The sequence below is a fragment of the Tachyglossus aculeatus genome, chromosome 7, assembly GCF_015852505.1.
Source record: "Tachyglossus aculeatus isolate mTacAcu1 chromosome 7, mTacAcu1.pri, whole genome shotgun sequence".
In the NCBI taxonomy this organism is placed as follows: Eukaryota; Metazoa; Chordata; class Mammalia; order Monotremata; family Tachyglossidae; genus Tachyglossus; species Tachyglossus aculeatus.
The window spans coordinates 8,260,244-8,274,365 of NC_052072.1; the positions used below are offsets into that span (position 1 = coordinate 8,260,244).

At 44.4% G+C, this 14,122-nt stretch overlaps 1 protein-coding gene across 2 annotated transcripts in view; it reads left to right on the plus strand.

Moving 5' to 3' along the window:
• The window catches only part of CARF (calcium responsive transcription factor), a 58,045-nt gene that overhangs the window by 12,643 nt on the left and 31,280 nt on the right, over nucleotides 1–14,122 (plus strand). For both annotated transcript variants that reach the window (XR_005451865.1, XM_038749763.1), the window contains 3 exons: nucleotides 4,880–5,069; nucleotides 6,062–6,182; nucleotides 9,887–10,030. Coding sequence is in view for 1 of the 2 variants with exons in the window: in XM_038749763.1 (XP_038605691.1) it covers nucleotides 4,880–5,069; nucleotides 6,062–6,182; nucleotides 9,887–10,030 (455 nt within the window). In the remaining variant the exon portion in view is untranslated. The remainder of the gene's footprint in view (nucleotides 1–4,879; nucleotides 5,070–6,061; nucleotides 6,183–9,886; nucleotides 10,031–14,122) is intronic.

The window sequence follows — 14,122 nt, forward strand, 5'->3', positions numbered from 1 at the left end:
GAGTTTCTGCTTGATGCGCAGATTGATCGGTAGCCATTGGAGGTTTTTGAGGAGGGGAGTAATATGTCCAGAGCGTTTCTGGACAAAGATAATCCGGGCAGCAGCATGAAGTATGGATTGAAGTGGAGAGAGACACGAGGATGGGAGATCAGAGAGAAGGCTAGTGCAGTAGTCCAGACGGGATAGGATGAGAGCTTGAATGAGCAGGGTAGCAGTTTGGATGGAGAGGAAAGGGCGGATCTTGGCAATGTTGCGGAGCTGAGACCGGCAGGTTTTGGTGACGGCTTGGATGTGAGGGGTGAATGAGAGAGCGGAGTCGAGGATGACACCGAGGTTGCGGGCTTGTGAGACGGGAAGGATGGTAGTGCCGTCAACAGAGATGGGAAAGTTAGGGAGAGGACAAGGTTTGGGAGGGAAGACAAGGAGCTCAGTCTTCGACATGTTGAGCTTTAGGTGGCGGGCGGACATCCAGATGGAGATGTCCTGAAGGCAGGAGGAGATGCGAGCCTGGAGGGAGGGGGAGAGAGCAGGGGCAGAGATGTAGATCTGGGTGTCATCAGCGTAGAGATGATAGTTGAAGCCGTGGGAGCGAATGAGGTCACCAAGGGAGTGAGTGTAGATTGAGAACAGAAGGGGACCAAGCACTGAACCTTGGGGAACCCCCACAGTAAGAGGATGGGAGGGGGAGGAGGAGCCTGCAAAAGAGACTGAGAAAGAACGACCGGAGAGATAAGAGGAGAACCAGGAGAGGACGGAGTCAGTGAAGCCAAGGTCCGATAACGTGTTGAGGAGAAGGGGGTGGTCCACAGTGTCAAAGGCAGCTGAGAGGTCGAGGAGGATTAGGACAGAGTATGAGCCGTTGGATTTGGCAAGCAGGAGGTCATTGGTGACCTTTGAGAGCGCAGTTTCCGTGGAATGAAGGGGACGGAAGCCAGACTGGAGGGGGTCGAGGAGAGAGTTGTTGTTGAGGAATTCTAGGCAGCGCGTGTAGACAACTCGTTCAAGGGATATGGGGATGCAAACCTTTTTCCCTCCCCTACTTAGACTGTGAGCACCATGTGGGACAGGGGCTGTGTCCAACCTGATTAACTTGTCTTTACCTAAGCACTTAGAGCAGTGCTTGACGCATAGTAAGTGCTCAATAAATACCATTAAAAAATCAGATTTCATCCATCTTCTCTCCCTATTAAATTCTGAGCTCCTTCCAGGCGAGAAATGTAAAACTTAAATTTTGTAAATTGCTGAGGCACCTAGTACAGTGACCTGTACTACATGGGCACTGATTAAATATTTGATGCTTATTTCCAGCATAAAAATGTGTGACAGTTTTGCAGTGGCAACATACAGGAGGAAAATCTCTATGTTTTTCATGTCTTGATATAGTGTTTAGCCTTGGAAAAATTTTACAATCAAGTTCTCTGGGGGCTGTTATTTTAACAGAATAATGAACACAATGAGAGATGCAGAAATGAGTCAGAAGGACCTGGTTTCTAATCTGGCTGCACAGTTTATCTGCTGTGTGACCTTGGGCAAGTCACTCAGCTTCTCTGTGACTCAGTTACCTCATCTGTAAAATGGGGATTAAGACTGCGAGCCGTATGTGGGACGGGGACTGCGTCCAACCTGATTAGCCTGTATCTACTCTTATGCATTGTACGATGCCTGGCATACAGTAAGCGCTTAACAAATTCCATTAAAAAATAATTACAATAATGTTTGCTGTCTTGTAAGTATGTAAGACATTCTTGCCCCTTCGTGGTTTTGCAGGTAGGCTGCTTTTCCTTGTATTTATTCAGTTCATAACTGTATTTGCTGACTTCCTGTTGCTTAGGTATTGCCTTTATTAATGAAGAAATTTTTTCTGTTTTTTTTTCATTTTTATAAATGCCTGTTAATGCTTCCTATTCATCTTGTTTTAATCCTTTTGATGAATTTGTTTTCATAAGGTGTATTAATTTGTTTCCACAGATACATAATTGGTAAAATTGTAACAGTAGTAGTACAACGTGGCTCAGTGGAAAGATCACGGGCTTTGGAGTCAGAGGTCATGGGTTCAAATCCCAGCCCCGCCAATTGTCAGCTGTGTGACTTTGAGCAAGTCACTTAACTTCTCTGTGCCTCAGTTCCCTCATCTTTAAAATGGGGATTAAGACTGTGAGCCCCACGTGGGACAACCTGATCACCTTGTATCCCCCCAGCGCTTAGAACAGTGCTTTGTACATAGTAAGTGCTTAACAAATACCATCATTATTAGTAGTAGTAGTAGTAGTATTTATTGAGCACCCACTTGGTGTGGTGTCCTGTCCTGTCTAGGCCCTTGAAAGTGGCAGCTCTTCCTCAGAGAGGTCAGATGGAGAAAGTTAGTACCACCGCTTATCAACTGTGTGACTTTAGGCAAGTCACTTAACTTCCCTGGACCTCAGTTCCCTCATCTGTAAAATGGGGATGAAGACTGTGAGCCCCACGTGGGACAACCTGATCACCTTGTATCCCCCCAGTGCTTAGAAAAGTGCTTTGCACATAGTAAGCGCTTAACAAATACCAACATTATTATTATTATTATTACTAGCTCAGTGAAATCCAGGCCTGCTAGTGTTTTGCGTGGAAGGAGTGGTCCTCAACTTGAAAAGGTGTAAGGCTGAGGAGAATCAGGATGGAGTAGAATCCTTCAGACTTGGCTTTATGGGTGCCATCGGTGACCTTAGAGAGCACGGTCATAGTGGGATGAAGGGGTCGAAGGTCAGGCTGCCGAATGTCATCATCATCATCATCAATTGTATTTATTGAGCACTTACTATGTGCAGAGCACTGTACTAAGCGCTTGGGAAGTACAAATTGGCAACACATAGAGACAGTCCCTACCCAACAGTGGGCTCACAGTCTAAAAGGGGGAGACAGAGAACAAAACCAAACATACTAACAAAATAAGATAAATAGAATAGATATGTACAAGTAAAATAAATACATAAATAGAATAATAAATATGTACAAACATATATACATATATATAGGCACATAGAAAGCACTTCACAAATGCCACAACTATAACAGCGAATGTCCAGAAGGGAGTTCATGGAGAGAAAATTAAGGCAACGGGTTGAGTGAGACCCGGAGTGGCCCAGTTTGTTAGCTTGAATAGATTAGGAGATACACAGTAAATGCAAAATGAAGAAAATTTTTTATAACCTGTTGCTATAAGCCTTATTTCAATGGTACCTAATCCTATTGTCCTGATTCAGGTAAACCTCTCATCGGAAAAACTGTGAGTTCTACCTCCTTTAAGAAAATAAGCTTGATCGTAATTGGATTTTCATCCCCCTACATTTCTTTACGTTGAGTCTGTGGGTTAGACGTGTCCCGGTAGAAAAATTTCAGAAACACAATCGTGCCATTCATTCTTAATGATCCTTACTATGGCTATATTATTATAGCAGCATTATTTGTCATTATTAAAAGGGGATCGGATTTACTAGAAACAAGACAGTAGAAATGCAATTACTGGATCAGTAATAATGGTGAATAGTAGGTTCTTACTATGTGCTGAACTCTGCACCAAGCACTGGAGCAGTTAGAAAACCACCAGATCAAATGTCGGTGAATGACTCTTGTCCATTCAACACTGGCAATAGGATCCTGAGCTGATGGAGTCTAGGGAAATTGATGATGGTTTCCTCCTCCTCCTCCTCACTGATCCTTATGAGTGCCCTTTTTTATTAATATAAGACTGCTTCTGAAGGAAGATTTTAATATCACACCAAGTGCTAGCTCAGCGAGAATGGGAATGACTGTATATTTTGACAATTTTTGTCACTAACTTGTGCAATTTGCAAAATTTCCCCCTCAAAGTTAAAGCAAGTATTCTCGGTCCCCATTAATATTACCCCATGATTTGAGCCATGCATGGAGCAGGCTGCAATTTTGGGTGATTGTCCTTCTCCCCAGTTCCTCTGGCGTACAGCAAATCTGAAAGGGGAGGAGAATAGATCTTAATAGATGAGGGATTTGGGGGTGAGACTAGCCTTTCACTGGTGGATAGACTCAGAAATCACTATCCTGAAGATCATAAAAATAATGATAACTGGTATTTAAGCTTACTCTGTGCCAACCATTGTACTGAGTGCTGATGTAGTTATAATATATTCAGATCAGACAAAGTACCTGCCTCACCTGGAGATCACAGTCTAAGGGGAGGGAAAAAAAAGTAGTGAGTCTTCATTTTATACTTGAAGAGACTGAGGCACAGAGAAATTAAGAGATTTGTTTAAATTTTCACAGTAGACAAATGGAAGAGCTGCGTTTGGAATCCAGGTCTCTTGACTTTGAGTCTTGTGCTCTTTCCATTAGACCACACTCTTCTCAATAATCTCTGATATTATTAGGAAGCAAGTGGCCCTCAGTCAGCAGGTGGTTTGTGAGGTGTTTTTTTTTCTGTTCCTGGACAAAGGCCATAGCATCCAGTCCCGTTCTAGTTTAAAACCATTTTTCAGTTAAACCACTCTTTGAAAACCTTTGTGCTAAAGCACTTGCCTCTCATCATGCCTTGTAGATAGGATGTTGCGCTTTCTCAATTTACAGCCTTTGTAGGTAAATCTTTTTCTTCTAAGGTAAAATAGTCTGGTTCTTATGCAACTCCAACAGGAAATCATTTCTACTTCTGGTAGATTACAGTACCAAAATCTCTTACCGTGTGGATTTTTTGTGTTCTTCAATCGATCAATGCTATTTATTTAGTGCTTTCCATTTGCGGATCATTGCGCTATTTGGGAAAGCCCAGTAAAATCGAGTAGGTAGATGCAATCCCTGCCCTCAAGGAGCTTACAGTCTGCAAATGAGCAATCACCTAAGGAAATTCTTCTAATTATTTTTTTGGGCCCTCCAGAAAATTGGGGATTCATTCCGTGGCTTCTGCGTGAGTGAGACGGAGTTAGAAAGTGTGCTCACAGTTCACAAACAGCAAACCCAGAGTGTGTGGGGGACCCGCCAGTCTCCAAGCCCAGCCAAGCCTGCTACACGGTTGATGTGGAAATCCCAATATGTCCCATACGATGGAATCCCGTTTGTCAATGCAGGTGACTCTTTTGTTTGAAACTCTTTTCACAGTTTCAACACCTACAGATAATTTGGCCAAGTGCTATTGTCATTCAGTTATACTTTCATTTTTGCAAGTTGTTCCTAAATACTGGTAATCAAAAAAAAAAAGAGCATTCTAAAAACTGTTGCCGACATTCTTAAGAAGTGAATGCATAATAAATACTCTTGGGGGAAGATTAGACCCATATCTTTAAAAATGCAGAACTGTAAAATAATGGTGATAATTGTGGTATTTGTTAAGTGCTTACTATGTGCCGAGCATTGTTCCAAGCGCTGGGATAGATGCAAGATAATCAGTCCCCGTCCCACATAGGACTCACAGTCTCAATCCCCATTTTACAGATGAGGGAACTGAGGCACAGAGAAGTGAAGTGACTCACCCGAAGTCACACAGCAGACAAGTGGCGGAGCTGGGATTAGAACTCAGGTCCTTCTGACACCGAGGCCCGGGCTCTATCTACTAGGCCATGCAGCTTCTCTGAAAAAGAATGAATGAAAAGATTTGATTTCTACATGTTTACATATCTACATGTTTTGTTTTGTGGTCTGTCTCCCCCTTCTAGACTGTGAGCCCATTGTTGGGTAGGGACCGTCTCTATTTGTTGCCGACTTGTACTTCCCAAGCGCTTAGTACAGTGCTCTGCACACAGTAAGCGCTCAATAAATGCAATTGAATGAATGAATTTGATTCAGCGCTCCATCACATGATAAGCTAGTGTTTAGGGCGATGTAAAATTTATTCATTGTTGTGTCTCCAAGAAATTAGAGCCCAAAATAAGCTTCATCCAGGCTTGACTTATGGAAGCATCTCTTCCCAATTCAGATGGGCGCCTCCTTGCTTAATCTTTCCCTAAAAAATGATCTTTGGAAGGGAAAATTCAAACCACTGTTCTTATCAATTATTTTTAATGTAGTGACTTCAACCGCTGAGCTCACGGATAAATACATAACAGTTGGCTTCTGTCTGCAGGAAGCAGAGCCATAGTGATGGAATGTCAATATGGACCAAGGAGAAAAGGTTTTCAGCCCAAAAGAACTGGCGAACAGGAAAACACTTCCTGTCAGCATTACAAAGCTACTTGTCCAGCACGGTAAGCTTTGTTAAGTAACAGTGTCTCTGTGGTTGTACCCTCAAAACAGATTGCCACTATATAAATTGCAAAGATATCTGTATTGACATCTTCCCATTCATTTTGTTATGCTTTGAAGTGCTTTTGATAGATAGTCGATTTCGATAATTGAAATTTTATGTACTTCCAGATTGTTTTATTGTGGTAATCGAGTTCATTTTCCACAAACATCCGTGTTCTGAAGGGGCTCTTAAGCTTAGTTTATGGAATTTTTTTATTTTGGACAATAGTCAGTGCTCCTAAAACCCAGGAGTTGCGTTCTTAAAAAACTCACAATAAGAACTCATGATATAATACAGCTCGACCAACATCTAGGGTGACCACTGGCGATATCGTGGACGCCAGACAAGAAGATGCACATGACATCAAATGTATTGCTCCATTCAGTCAATCTATCGTATTTATTGAGCACTAACTATATGCAGAGGATTGTACTAAGCACTTGGGAGACTACAGTACCACTGAGTTGGTAGACATGTTCCCTGCCCTCAACAAGTTTATAGCTTCAAGAAAGAGACAGATATTAATATAAATAAATTTGTAAATATGTACTTAATTGTTGTGGGGCTGAAGGAAGTGTGAACTGCAAATTCCCAAAGGGCGCAGAAGGGCCATTCGTGACCCTGATTAAGGAGATGGAGAAGCAGCGTGGCTCAGTGGAAAGAGCATGGGTTTTGGAGTCAGAGGTCATGGGTTCAAATCCCGGCTCTGCCAATTGTCAGCTGTGTGACTTTGGGTAAGTCACTTAAATTCTCAGGGCCTCAGTTACCTCATCTGTAAAATGAGGATTAAGACTGTGAGTCCCCTGTGGGACAATCTGATTGCTTCGTATCCTCCCCAGTGCTTAGAACAGTGCTTTGCACATAGTAAGTGCTTAATAAATGCCATTATTATTATTATTAAGTCCTCTTTTCCCTAGCTCACTCTCCCTTCTGCATCGCATGCGCACTTCAGTCTGTGGCCTGTGGACACATTCATTCATTCATTCATTCATTCAATCGTATTTATTGAGCGCTTACTGTGTGCAGAGCACTGTAGTAAGCGCTTGGGAAGTACAAGTTGACAACATATAGAGACGGTCCCCACCCAACAGCGGGCTCACAGTCTAGAAGGGGGAGACAGACGACAAAACAAAACATATTAACAAAATAAAATAAATAGAATAAATATGTACAAGTAAAATAAATAGAGTAATAAATATGTACAAACATATATACATATATATAGGTGCTGTGGGAAGGGGAAGGAGGTATGGCAGGGGGATGGGGAAGGGGAGGAGGGGGAGAGGATGGAGGGGGCTCAGTGTGGGAAGGCCTCCTGGAGGAGGTGAGCTCTCAGTAGGGCTTTGAAGGGAGGAAGAGAGCTAGCTTGGCGGATGTGCTGAGGGAGGCCATTCCGGCCAGGGGGAGGACGTGGGCCGGGGGTCGACAGCGGGACAGGCGAGAACGAGGCCCAGTGAGGAAGTGAGCGGCGGCAGAGGAGCGGAGGGTGCGGGCTGGGCTGGAGAAGGACAGAAGGGAGGCGAGGTAGGAGGGGGCGAGGGGATGGACAGCCTTGAAGCCCAGAGTGAGGAGATTTTGCCTGATGTGTAGGTTGATTGGTAGCCACTGGAGATTTTTGAAGAGACATGATATTAACCCCAACACCACAGCACTGATGTACATATCTTCGTATATTATAAATTGCCCTCATCCCCTTCTTCTCCCGCTTGCTCCAGAGGTGTTACAATAATTGCAGCATTTGTTAATTAATTAATTAATTAATTAAATCATATTTATTGAGCACTCATCTGTCTCCCCCTTCTAGACTCTGAGCCCGTTGTTGGGTAGGGACCATCTCTATATGTTACCGCCTTGTATTTCCCAAGTGCTTTCCCAAGCACACAGTAAGCACTCAATAAATACGATTGAATGAATGTGCAGAGCACTGTACTAAGCGCTTGGAAAGTACAATTCGGTAACAGGTAGAGACAATCCCTGCCCAACAACGGGCTCGCAGTCTAGAAGGGGGAGACAGACAACAAAACAAGTAGACAGGCATCAATAGCATCAAAATAGATAACCAGAATTACAGATATGTACACATCATTAATCAAATAAATAGAATAATATGTACAAATATACACAAGTGCTGTGGGGTGGGGAAGGGGGTAGAGCAGAGGGAGGGAGTAGGGATGAGGAGGAGGAGCAGAGGAAAAGGGGGGCTCAGTTTGGGAAGGCCTCCTGGAGGGGGTGAGCTCTCAGGAGGGCTTTGGAGGGGGAAAAGAGCTAGTTTGGCGGAGGTGAGGAGGGAGGGCATTCCGGGCCAGAGGTAGGACGTGGGCCGGGGGTCGACTGCGGGACAGGCGAGAACATTGTGCCAAGCCCTGGGGTAGATACAAGGTACTCAGGTCAGACGCGATTTCTGACCCACGTAGGGTTCACAGTCCAAGGGGTGGGGAATAGGATTTAATCCCTTTTACAGATGAGAAAACTGAGGCACAGAGAAGGTAAGTGACTTGCCCAGTAGCGGAGCTGGGATTAGAGAACCCATGCCCGAGCCTGTTGCATTAAGCCACGCCGCTTTTCAAAGTTCTCCTGCTTCCTTTCCCTCGTCCCTCTGAATTCCAGGCCCGCCCTGGGCACCGCTTCAGAGCCAAGGAACTTGAGGGCAGGATTTAAGGTGGAGGGAGGCCTGTAACGATTTAAATGTGGCCAGAGTTGTATGTGGTTTGGATAGGGGACATGCCAGCTGAAAATCGGGCTGCGCAGGATGGAAACGCTCACTGAGGAAAGAATGTGCCCTAATTCTTCAGGAATGTTGTATCCGAATCACACCATGAAAGCACGCATTATGGCAGAACTGACTGTTTTGAAACCTTCTCTAAAAGGAGTCTTTTTACTGCTCTCTAAATTTAAAGGGTATGAAAATCAACCTTCCGTGCCTTTCTCCGTGAATAAGTCAAGCTTGAGAAAATAGCTGTGAGGGCAAAGAGATAATCTCCTGTTCCTCAGGTCTTCTAAATTAGAGCCCCGGATGGATCTGGGCCCAATTGGGATTGCGCAGTTTGGGCTATGTGCCCTCTCCCTGCCACCTTTCGGCATCAATGATGATTGATCATGATCAATGATTGATAATTGATGATGATGGTGATCATCATCAATCGTATTTATTGAGCGCTTACTGTGTGCAGAGCACCGTACTAAGCGCTTGGGAAGTACAAGTTGGCAACATAAGTTGGCATCTTGACCTATGGAGAACCACGGGTCCTGACGAGCAGGGGGTCGGTAGCAGTGCCACGTGTGGGCATACGATGGGCACGATGCTCCTCATTTCTGAGTAGCAGCATAGTTGGCATCTTGTTGTTTTGAATTCATCACTCTACGCGTTCCCTTGACCAGAAGCAGGGTTAGGCCCAGCGGGTGTGTCTGGTCCAGAATGGATCTCCCTCTCCTCGGGTTCGGTTCTGGCTGGGCCGTGATCCGTGCATTTATGAAATGAGTTAGCAAGAGTGAACGTTGTGAAAGTCACGTAGGCCATTATAGAGCTGTCTCTTGAATTTGAGGACCACTCCACTGTTGTGATGGCACTTTCTGCCGTAAACTCTTGATGGTATAATTGTATCACTCATGAGAGAGGAATCGAACGAACGTGTAATGAACCTTCATTATCCTTTCTTCTTAAAGGATCTACATTAAGAAGGTCCAAAAGTTTCCAGAATATAGAGTTCCCACTGACCCCAAAATTGATAAGAAAATCATAAGAATGGAGCAGGAAAAAGCCTTCAATATGCTGAAGAAGAACTTGATAGCTGCTGGAGGGGTTCTCAGGTATAATTTTCACACACTTTTTACCGACTCCATTTACCTTCATGCTCACTTAAAGAACATCAATGGACCACTAAGTACTCCACCTTTCCTAGTAATTTTCCAAAAAATATATATCTTAAAGATAATATTGTTAAGCCTGAGGTTTTTGAGGCCTCTGTTGATTTGCTTTTGAATTACACTGTGGATTTCCAATGCTGAACTAGAAATCACAAAAGAACTTTCAAATTTCAATCTAAATTTTTTCAAGACAATCACGTGGGGAAGCAATGTGGCCTGGTGGAAAGAGCAGCATGATCCTGGGAACCAGAGGACTTGGGTTTTAATCCTGGCTCTGCCACTTGCCTGCTGTGTGACCTTGGGCAAGTCACTTATACTTCTCTGAGCCTCCGTTTCCTTGCGTGCACTGAAGCAAATTTCCTTGTTCCCCCTTCTACTTAGAGTCTGAGCCCCATATGGGACCAGGGCTGTGTCTGACCTGAATATCTTGTATCTTCCCTAGTGCTTAGAACAGTGCTTGACACATAGTAAGCACTTAACAAAGACAGTAAAAAAGAAAAGTGTATTCTGGGTTTTCATAACTCTAGATAATTTTTGCTAGAAGAAATTCTTGGCCTTGGATTAGATAGGCAATGGTTGTCACATGCTTTCTGCCCTCCTATTCCTCTCTCTTCTAGTGTTCTGCGTATAGGTATATATGAGTGTGTAGTAGTGGTAGTAGCAATTGTATTTATTAGGTGCTTATTGTTACCAGGGAACTGTAGTAATTATTCAATTGTAGTTATTGAACACTTACTGTGTGCAGAGTAGTAATCAGTGGGAGAGACTAAATAATGATAATAATAATAATGGCATTTACTAAGCGCTTACTATGCACAAAGCACTGTTCTAAGTGCTGGGGAGGTTACAAGGTGATCAGGTTGTCCCACGGGGGGCTCCCAGTCTTCATCCCCATTTTACAGATGAGGGAACTGAGGCCCAGAGAAGTGAAGTGACTTGCCCAAAGGCTGACAATTGGTGGAGCTGGGATTTGAACCCATGACCTCTGACTCCAAAGCCCGGACTCCTTCCACTGAGCTACGCTGCTAATATACTCACTGATCCTCAGGATCTCACAGTCTAAAGGTAGTGGGGATGGTGTATGGTGGTATGTAAGTACATTGTGGGAAGGTCTGTGTATATGTACATGTACAGTATGTGGGGGAAAGTATAATTATATATTTGTGGTGGAGTGTATATAGAAGGCTAGAATTATTTATATTAATGTCTGTCTGTTTTTAGACTGTGAGCCCACTGTTGGGTAGGGACTGTCTCTATATGTTTCCAACTTGTACTTCCCAAGTGCTTGGTACAGTGCTCTGCACACAGTAAGCGCTCAATAAATACGATTGATTGATTGATTGTCTCCCCCTCCAGACTGTAAGTTCATTGTGGGCAGGGAACGTGTCTACAACTCTGTTGTATTGTACTCTCCTAAGTGCCTAGGACAGTGCTCTACACAAATTAGAAGCAGCACGTCTTAGTAAGTAGAGCACAGGCGGGAGACAGGAGGTCATGGGTTCTAATCCTGGATCTGCCACTTTGCTGTGTGAATTTGGGCAAGTCACTTCACTTCTCTGTGCCTCGGTTACCTCATCTGTAAAATGGGGATTGAGACTGTGAGCCCCATGTGGAACAGGGACTGTGTCCCATCTGATTATCTTGTATCTACTCTAATACTTAGAACAGTGGTTGGCACATAGAGCTTAACAACTACTATTATAATTATTATTTTTGTAAAACTGTTGATGATGATGGTGAGAGTAGGGGAGACCGATTCTTTGTTTGAGGGGGAAGGTGTAGAGGGACGCTTGCGTGTGTGTTTTCCAGCTCGGCAACCCCAGATATCACCATTTTCTTCCCACCTAGGACTCTACCCCATTCTTGCCTTTCTCTCTCCACTGGATTTGGACCTAATCCAGAGTCCAGAGCCTCCGGAGTCCAAATCAATCAATCAATCAGTCAGTGGGATTTATTGAGTGCCTATTAGGTCCCAGGTGGTCCCAGTCCTAGGTGGGAAGAAAATGGTGATATCTGGGGTTGCCAAGCTGGAAAACACACACGCAAGCGTCCCTCTACACCTTCCCCCTCAAACAAAGAATTGGACTCCCCTACTCTCACCATCATCATCAACGGTCTTACAAAAATAATAATTATAATAGTAGGCACTATTATTTATTATTGAGTAGGCACTATTTATTGAGTAGGCACTCAATAAATCCCACTGACTGATTGATTGATTGATTGATTTGGACTCTGAAGGCAGAATGAGAGCATTAGCAGATGGTGCTCAAGGGTTTTGAGCCTCCACCTCACTGCTTGGTTCCTTCTTTCCAGGGCTCTCCTTATCCCAGTCCCCACCTCCAACCCCAGCCTTGACTCCTCTCCTGGCTCGGGGCTGTCTTTGTCCCTCACTCTCTCACACTCCCTCCTCTTCTCCCCCTCCTGACTCTGCTCTTTCTCAATCAATCAATCATATTTATTGAGCGCTTACTGTGTGCAGAGCACTGTACTAAGCATCATCATCAATCGTGTTTATTGAGCGCTTACTGTGTGCAGAGCACTGTACTAAGCGCTTGGGAAGTACAAGTTGGCAACATATAGAGACAGTCCCTACCCAACAGTGGGCTCACAGTCTAAAAGAAATAATAATGGCATTTATTAAGCGCTTACTATGCGCAAAGCGCTGTTCTAAGTGCTGGGGAGGTTACAAGGTGATCAGGTTGCCCCACGGGGGGCTCACAGTCTTCGTCCCCATTTTAGAGATGAGGTCACTGAGGCCCAGAGAAGTGACGTGACTTGCCCAAAGTCACCCAGCTGACAATTGGCGGAGCAGGGATTTGAACCCATGACCTCGGACTCCAAAGCCTGGGCTCTTTCCAATGAGCCACGAAGATCCAAGCGCTTGGGAAGTACAAGTTGGCAACATATAGATACAGTCCCTGCCCAACAGTGGGCTCACCCACCCTACCCTATCCCCCAGCTTCCATCCCTCATTTTATCCTGGCCCTGCCCTAACTCCGTTCATTCATTCATTCAGTCATATTTATTGAGCGCTTACTGGGTAGAGAGCACTGTACGAAGCGCTTGGGAAGTCCAAGTTGGCAACATATAGAGACGGTCCCTACCCAACAGTGGGCTCACAGTCTAGAAGGGGGAGACAGAGAACAAAACAAAACGTATTGACAAAATAAAATGAATAGAATAAACATGTACAAATAAATAAATAGAGTAATAAATCCGTACAAACATATATCCATATTTACAGGTGCTGTGGGGAGGGGAAGGAGGTAAGGCGGGAGGGATGGGGAGGAGGAGACTTAACTCCATCTCTCCAGAGAAGCACTGCGGCCCAATGGAAAGAGCCCGGGCTTGGGAGTCAGAGGTCATGGGTTCTAATCCTGGCTCCGCCACTTGTCAGCTGTGTGACTTTGGGCAAGTCACTTAACTTCTCTGGGCCTCAGTTCCCTAATCTGTAAAATGGGGATTGAGACTGTGAACCCCACCTGGGACAACCTGATTACCTTGTATCCCCCCCAGTGCTTTGAACAGTGCTGGTACGTAGTAAGCACTTAACAAATACTATTATTATTATTATTATTATTATTATTATTACCATCTCTACCACACTGCCCCTGGAGTCTGCACATGCACAGTCTCTCTATACCTTCCAGCCTCAATCTGTCCTGTTTTGACCCCTGTCTACATGGTTTTTTTTGTTGTCTTTCTCCCCCTTCTAGACTGTGAGCCCGTTGCTGGGTAGGGACCGTCTCTAGATGTTGCCAACTTGTACTTCCCAAGCGCTTAGTACAGTGCTCTGCACACAGTAAGCGCTCAATAAATACGATTGAATGAATGAATGTTACATCCTTGCCCTACTCTATTCCCTGAGCCAAGGACACTTTTACTCCCCAAACCCATTTTCAATTCAATTCAATTGTATTTATTGAGTGCTTACTGTGTGCAGAGCACTGTACTAAGCGCTTGGAAAGTATAATTCATTCCCTTTCCCTTCCATTCCCTTTCCTCCCGCCGTCCTTACCTCAGCCCCTCTCC